General features: G+C 47.5%; 2 protein-coding genes across 2 annotated transcripts in view; one reads left to right on the top strand and one right to left on the bottom strand.

The window, feature by feature from the left end:
* Positions 1-2: 2 nt before the first annotated feature.
* Positions 3-2,831, top strand: LOC115296191 (histone H2B 1/2). Its single transcript, XM_029944682.1, has 2 exons — positions 3-211; positions 2,039-2,831. The coding sequence occupies exon 1, from the start codon at positions 3-5 to the stop codon at positions 195-197; it is 195 nt and encodes a 64-aa protein (XP_029800542.1). The 3' UTR covers positions 198-211; positions 2,039-2,831.
* The window catches only part of LOC115296195 (histone H4-like), a 6,395-nt gene continuing 400 nt past the window's right edge, over positions 1,964-7,958 (bottom strand). The window contains exons 2-3 of the mRNA XM_029944685.1: positions 7,351-7,953; positions 1,964-5,018 (exon numbers count right to left, since the gene is read on the bottom strand). Coding sequence (XP_029800545.1) covers positions 7,726-7,953 — 228 coding nt within the window. The 3' untranslated portion in view covers positions 1,964-5,018; positions 7,351-7,725. The remainder of the gene's footprint in view (positions 5,019-7,350; positions 7,954-7,958) is intronic.

The raw sequence follows: 7,958 nt of genomic DNA, 5'->3' as shown, positions 1-7,958 counted from the left end.
TCATGAACTCGTTCGTCAACGACATCTTCGAGCGCATCGCGGGCGAGGCGTCGCGCCTGGCGCATTACAACAAGCGCTCGACCATCACGTCGCGGGAGATCCAGACGGCCGTGCGCCTGCTGCTGCCCGGCGAGCTGGCCAAGCACGCCGTGTCCGAGGGCACCAAGGCCGTCACCAAGTACACCAGCTCCAAGTAAACTTGCCTTGCCAAGTAAGCGTCTTGCTTACTCACCCCCAAAGGCTCTTTTCAGAGCCACCCATATTGTCACTTAGAAGAGCTCTAACTTTCCAAGTTGAGGAAGTCGTTGCTTGTGCTCGTAACGTTTGCCGTACTGAGTATTCGGGCGGGTGCGGACCAAAGAACAAATCTGTAAGTAGGTTGATTATGACGAGTCTGGCTTGGTTACTCGGGTAGCTGTTGAAGGGAATAGTCTTAAGGCTCCCCCCACCTCGAGAGATTGTTTTCCCACCTTTAGGAATTCCTTTTGTCCCCCCTCCCTTTACCTTTGGGGGCGTAACCTACAGGAAAACCTGGCGTGGTCCTATTTCAAGTGAGCAGAGTAAGCATTCTTGAGAAAAAATGAAACCACCTTTTTGTAGTTTGCTGTGGGCTTGTGAGTGACGGCAGCGGCATGGAATGGGGCGGTGTGCCCTCTGCAGCTTGTTGCCTTTCTAAATCGTAGCGGATCTGCTAGCCAGTCCTCCAACCCACATTGTCCCCATTCCACGGGTCCATTGAAAATTTTATTTTAACGTAGCTAAATACTGCCTTTTGGCAAGGTCAGGACGTCTATCCACTAGAGTTTTCTACCCGGCTTAATGGACCAGGGTGAAAGAGCCCCTGCCTCACGTGGTAACAAGGGGGGGGCGGGGCAGTCCCAGACCTCTTCCTAAACTTCCCTGTGTCCTGAGTAGCCTTGTCCACAGTTACGGCTATACTCTAGGATTTTAAAAGGAGTTCAAAGGAATTTACACTGAGCTTGTCCTTGACATGAATTCAGCCTACAGTCACTGGTAAAACAAAATCTCCCATTGTACAGTGAGTTGAGGAATTAGGTCAAGCAGCCCTTTAATCAATAGTATATATGGTACACATTACAGATACGGAAGGCAAGAATCCCCTGGTAGCAAGTTTAACTTTTCTGAGTGCTGTGGTGGAAAGGCGAAAGCATGAGCATTTGGTGGTGTAAAACAGCTCAAAAAATCCAGTTTCCTACTTAAGTAGCTACAGGTCTTTAGCTTCAAATGCCTACATGGTAAATTTCATGAGCTTTAAATAAGTGAGTCACTTTTGTACTGGGGCTTGTGAAGATCCCTCAGCCCCTCGTGTGGTGAGGCATTCAGTTCTTGCTCTCCAAAGCTACTTTTAAGTACACTTGAAAATAATGTATTAATGCAAATATACACATAAGTATGGTGTAAGGAGGAATCTCTTAAGATAGATACAGTCCTGACGGCCTGTTTCAAGGCAAAATCTGAGCAAACGTTTTAAAACTTTTGTGAGCATTTCTTTACATCTAAAATGGGAATAATAATTAGTACCTACTGCATGGCATTGCTGGTGATCAATAAAAGATCACAGAGCATTTAGGACAGTACCTGCACAGAGGAAAGTCATCCAAAATACTAGCTACTGCTAAAGCCTCTGGTTGAAGTGGTGCCCATCTTAGGATCTGAGCCCTGCGGCCTTGAACAAGGCAGATGGCCACAAAAGTATAAAGGCATGTGACACCAGCTAGGGTTCCTTGTCTGTCCATCTAAACCCCTTCCAACAGTCTGAACCCCTCTTAAGAAGCATCTCTTCACCCTGAACTCTTAAGGAGACTTCCCTGCCGCTGCCGGCCCGTTCAACATGTGACTAATTGTTCAGGGACTTCTCAAGCCTCTCCTGAACTAGGGGGACCTCACTTAACAGTAGGAGATGTTGGATTATGAAGAAAGGACACTGGAAACACACAAGAGCTGTTAGTAACTTTTTATTTCTTGTTTGTTCCCATGCCTCCTGTCTCTGCCTAACATCCCTGTGGTGTCTGGCCAGGACAAAGAATCATCTTCAGAAAAAAGCAGCTGCACTTCTAAAGCTAGAGGAGAATCACGAAACTGCTGCCCACCATCCTTTCCAGACGAAGGGGAGCCTGGGCCACCTTAGAGACAACTGTGCTGTGGCCAAGAACTTCCAAGACGGATCAACCTCATTTCAGAAAAGAACGATCCTCAAAGGGAATACAGATAACCTCAAAATAAGAAATCTTTGTACCAAATAAATGAGGTCCTTTATACCGAAAAAATTTAATTAACTTTCCACATTAAGGAAAATTTACTACACTGACCTCTGTTTCTCATTCTTACACAGAAGAGAGGAAAGTGGCAGGGACCAACACTGCCCATAGATGAGCGTTTGGGAACCGCTGATTCGCTCAAATCCCCTTCCTTTCGGAATTGAAAACAGTGTCTCTGAAACAGCTCAGCTAATCGGAGAAGGGACCCAGGTTAAAGCGGATTTCTTGACTATTTCCCTGAAAGTATATCTACTCACTTCAACACGTGTTAAGCCTTATATTCTATTATTACAAGAAATCCACACACATATTAACAGAATATGATGAAGCAATCCACACGATGAAAATTCTACTTGAGCTTTCACGTTCCAACATAGCCTCCTATAATTTTCTTAAGGCAGTCAACAAAGCGACTGTCGACCAATAGATGAATTGTGACAGAATAAGGCCTGATCACACAATCTAACATTGTTATGAAAGCAAAGGAGCTTTCGACACATGTGACAACCTGGCAACTCAATGTTCCCTGAATAAAGCAATTCCCAGAAACCAGATGCCATATAATATGATGTCAATCCATTTATGTTGATCGCGTGGTGATAAACCATCCCCAAATCCCAGTGACTTAGTACAAGAAAGGGTTATGTTTTGCACGTTTATTGACGGGGTCAGTTACCGGTTGAGTCCACCTCTCATCAGCCTAAGAACCATGCCGAAGGAACAGAGGCAGACCCCACACGGCTTACCCAGTGACACCTGGCATTTTCAGTCACAGTCACTGACCCTAGCAAATCACATGAGCAAGCCGAATGCCACTGGGGCAGGAAGTAAAATCCTCTCGCCAGACAGAGCTGCCGAGGTCTGGAACCATAGAACATTCTTCCACAGACACCATTCTTTGAGAGCAAAGACTAAGCAACAAAGCCACATATTATTTCGATTTAAATGCATGTGTGATTTCAAAAGGATTAGAAAAAAAGGCAAGAAAATGACAGAATCCAAGACCATGGTTATCTCTGGTGGGGTAGGAGGACAAAAGTAGGTAAAGCGATTTATTGGTAATATTGCCAACTGGGTTCTAATGTGATCATCATCATATTATGCTTTATAGCTCATATGTGCAGTTAAGATATTGCTTTGTATATACTGAGAATTATCAATCACAAAGCTAATAAAGGAAAATGTACAATTATATTGGTGAAATCACGTAACCTCCCACCAAACAACAGAAGCCTCCTAAGCTATTGAACGTTGCTTGTACTGGGTTTTGTTTATAAGAAAGAAAAATCACCCCTTAGACCCCAAAAGTCTATAGATGCCCACAAGGGACAAAGCAGGGCACTTTGCCAAAATCACCATTGATGCACACAAAACTTGTATGTCAACGGATCCTTCTAGAAATAGTTTTCCTTTCTGCAAGGTTACTTGTGTACCCTGAAGTATTTCATTTCATTAACCATAAATCCATTTAATCTTCATTTCATTCCTATCTACTCATCCAGGCACTGGAGAGTTTCAGTACCATTTCACTCTAGCAGGGAAAGAGATACCCACGCGCCATTGAAATACAATATGCTAAGAGCAACCGTGGGTTTTGGAAACGACAGTCGTTCCACAAGGAGAAAAACCCTGTAGGGAAAGACAAAAGGAGATACTACTTTGCACAGTTTCCTGTTGTCCAGAGTGAAGCCCAAGTCCCCGCCGCGCCCTCACAGGCCTCCTGAGCCGGGCACCGAGCCTGTGCAAGCGTCCACGTAGGTCTCCCGGTGCAGACTTGGGTTGTGCTCTTCGGGCACCCTTGACGGTGTGCATTTTTGCTTCGCATTTCACGGGAGTGTGTGTCGACTTTCCAAATAGACTGCAAGCTTCTCAAGAGCAGAGAAAAACAGACGGGGGCGCGTGGGGCACTGGACTGTCGTCACAGACAGCCTTCCCAAAAGGCTATTTGAATAAAAAAGTGAAGAAAGTGAGGGGTGATACCTTCAAAGATCTGGGAGCTGAGAGACTCATGGAGAGGGAAGAGTCTTTGAAAGATCTGTGTATTTGGCCTATTTGAGAAAGTAAGTTCCAGAGCCATTGGTGCTGGGCTAAGGAGAGGAAGAGGAGACAGATTGGAGGTACCAAGGGCCACAGAGAGGGCTTGTAGGCCACTTGAAGGACTTCAACTTTCACTTTAAGTAAAATGAGAGCCATTGGAAATTTTTCAGCAGAGAAGTGACTTCATGTGATTTGTTCTTTAGTATAATCCCTCTCGCTGCTGCGTGAACTACAGGAGAGCACAAGCAGGCGCAGAAGCAACAGCGGACGCAGAAGGGCTGCAGGACTGATGGTGGGAGTGAGGCCACTTGGCCAGAGCAGCACAATGGGAATGAGCCGGAAAGGGCAATGCTAGCCTTCTTGCTGTGTCTTCTAGGTACAGCTGACAGGACCTACTGGGGCTGGAGAGTCGAAAACAACTCCCGCTGAAAGGTCGGACTCGCCATTTTCCAAATTCAAGATGTTGACGACAGAGGCTGTTCTAGTGGTGGTGATGATATCGGAATTGGAAATGGATATTAATGGACCTCCGAGGAGAGAAGTGAGGTGGGTAGAGCTGGGTCTCTGAGTCTGAAGTTCAAGGGAAGTCTCTGGGCTGATGACTTAATGTCTACCTTATGGTGTAGTCAGCATCTCCACAGAATACCAATTCAACAGAATCCGAAATGTGTGTCCTCAAGGTCCATCTTCTCAGATCAGAAGCTGGTGAAGGTAAGGGAAGAGAAAAGGCAGGTTCAGACACAGTGCTGACTGTGGCTTCCACAAACGGGCTTCAGGAAGCCTGAGAACTCCCCGGAATTTCATGCAAAATATATGGGGAAGGTGGGTGCATTTTGAGAAGGGTGCATGTATCTATCCGTGGACCCCCAAAGTGATCTCCCATGGTCCCTTCAACAGATTATGTGAGAGCACCACTGTTACTGCATGCACACTCATGACTCAGGGTGTCTGTCCACATCCGTGAAACAAGACTATTGATTCTGCCTGTTCTGAGAATCACAGGAGAAAGGGAAACTTCCACAGCCCCTGTAAAGCCATCAGTGATATATCCACGTATCATGAATACAGAGCAAACACTCCTTACTTACCTGGCCTTGGGCTCGTCCTTGAACTGCTTCTCTTCGTTACCAACCCTCTTTGCTAAGCGAGCTCTTCTCGCGAGGCTTTCTCACTCTCGGGGCATGACATGGCAGTTAAACTCCGACAACTCCAGGTAATGTTTCCAACCCAGACCTCGTCCCTGAACGGCAGATTCATATGTCCAGCCGCCTGGGTCCCAAGTTCCTCTTAGATATGTAATGGGCACCCCAAATTCTGCATCTCCACAGCTGACCCTGTGATGCACCCCAAAACGTATTCCTTCCATATTCGTATCCATTTGAGCAACTGGCGTTACCATCCTGGAGGCAGTGGTTAAAGTCACTGAGATGGTCCGAGAATCTAAGACATTCACCAGCTAAGACAAGGGCCGAGGGCAAGCTGTGCAAAGTTTACGAGGGCGTATTATGTTGAATTGAAGCTATTGAACACAAGCACGTGACAGGACACTGAGACCTTCCTCTGCTCCCTCAAAATGAGGAAATAAATCCCTCATATAAAAGGGACCCGTCACTAGACTAAGTAAAAAGACATCGTTATCACTAGAAATAGGAACCTGAAAGCCAAGAAAGCTATCGAAACAATCTTGGTTATTTTTACTAAGGTAATACCTCGGCCCAAATTCCTCTCCAAATTCCTTACTATTGAAAGCTCCCAAACATGTATTTTAAATCCTGTCTACTCACAAATGCATTTTCTCTATCTAGAAGATATAAAAACTGCCTACTTTATTCATTTGTTTGGGCCTCAAATTCCTTATTGGGCCTCTGGACGCAGGTAATAAAACCTCTGGAATTTTTTTTCCTCCTGGTAATGTCTCCAGCGGGAAGATCCTGGAGGAAGGGGAATACTTCTGATGATATTTTGGGGTGATTGGGGGGTGGTCCAGAGCCAACAGCCAAGAAAGAATTCTTGAAGAGGTCTTTGGTGCAAAACGATGATTTTATTAAAGCACAGGGACAGACAGGACCCCTGGGCAGGAAGGGTTGTCCTGGTGGGGAACTGCTTACATCCCCGCAGGTCGGAGGCAGTCTCTAAGGAAGTTTGGAAGCAAGGTTTCCAGGACCTTGAGGGGCTGGTGTTGCTAGGGAAATGCCATTTATTACCATCTAGTAAAACCTCAATTATGGGCCCCTTCAGGTGTGTATCAGGGGCCACTAGCTTGGAGTTATGATTGCCAAGCATAGATCTTGGGAGTTCCTTCCAAAGGAACTTTTTGTATGGTAAATCACTTACAGGTTCTGGGAACGTGGGGGGGGCAGGGGCACAATGTTAAGGCAAGATTCTCCTGCCCCCAGCCAAGTGTCATCATCCAGGCAGCTGAGCTCCTAGATGGAGGTCACTCTGCCGGTTTCAAGGACTTGCCAATGGCTGTAGGCAGGAAAGGAACTAAGTTTTCCATTTGCCTTAGTTTACCACATCACCATGGCCAGCACTTACACACCTTTCCTTTGTTCTTGGGCAGCCAGGAGTGACCGAGGAATATCACGTATATCCCACTTGGGGGCGGGAGAGCCTGTATCTTGTCATCAGCTTGTCCCAAGCTCCCTCCTCACTTCTTTCCCTATACTTGGTAATTTGGGGGTGAAATATCCCGATGCTTATATGTACATATTTTAAAAATGCTACCACGTCTCCTTAAAGTTAAGTGCCATTTATATATTGGCCATTAAGTAACACCCTTATTCATGTGAGGCTTTTTCATAATACGTAAGATGTCGGGGGCTAGGCGACGCCAACACTTACCAGATCTAGGACCCCATCCGCCCAGCGGACGCCCCAAGGGCTTCCCGAACTGCAGAAAAGCGCGGCCCAACCCGGGGGCGGGGCTGGGGGCGGAGCCAGGCGGGCGGCGGGAACTGGTCTTTGTTCCGTAGCCGCCCTCCCGCCACAGGCCCCGCCATCTTGGGCGCAGGACCCGGCAGAGAAAGCTCACCTGCTCTCTCGCGCTGGGAATATTTCTAGTATTTGGAGAACAAATCCACGCGACCTCGAACTCGGAAGTGCTCGAGAAGGAAGCTCCTTGGAAGATCCGACGGTGCCACGTGACCCTGTCGGCCGATAAGAAACGATTGGTGGCCCAAGGCTTAAACCCAACAGCCGCAGAGCTGCGGCACAGCTCAAAGTCCCAACGTTTCCTGTCAGATTCAGACAAAAGCACAGCAAATCTGACAGTAACCGCAACCCGATAACTCTTGAACCCCTGGGTTCTGAAGGTTATAATAAAAGCTACAGATCTTTCATGAAAAATAAAGGTGGCCCTAAAAAGGGCCTTTTTGTGTCTGTGGAAGTAGCACCAGGTGCTAGGCGCTCAGCCGCCGAAGCCGTAGAGGGTGCGGCCCTGCCGCTTGAGCGCGTAGACCACGTCCATGGCCGTGACCGTCTTGCGCTTGGCGTGCTCCGTGTAGGTGACGGCGTCCCGGATCACGTTCTCCAGGAACACCTTGAGCACCCCGCGGGTCTCCTCGTAGATGAGGCCGGAGATGCGCTTGACGCCGCCGCGCCGGGCCAGCCGCCGGATGGCGGGCTTGGTGATGCCCTGGA

This window comes from Suricata suricatta, chromosome 7 (genome assembly GCF_006229205.1).
Source record: "Suricata suricatta isolate VVHF042 chromosome 7, meerkat_22Aug2017_6uvM2_HiC, whole genome shotgun sequence".
NCBI classification, from domain to species: Eukaryota; Metazoa; Chordata; class Mammalia; order Carnivora; family Herpestidae; genus Suricata; species Suricata suricatta.
Note: the sequence above shows the minus strand (reverse complement) of the source record. Positions and strands in the feature narration are given on the sequence as shown.

Coding starts and splice junctions, on each gene's coding strand:
- LOC115296191 (XM_029944682.1), top strand. CDS start 3: ATGAACTCGTTCGTCAACGACATCTTCGAGCGCATCGCGGGCGAGGCG.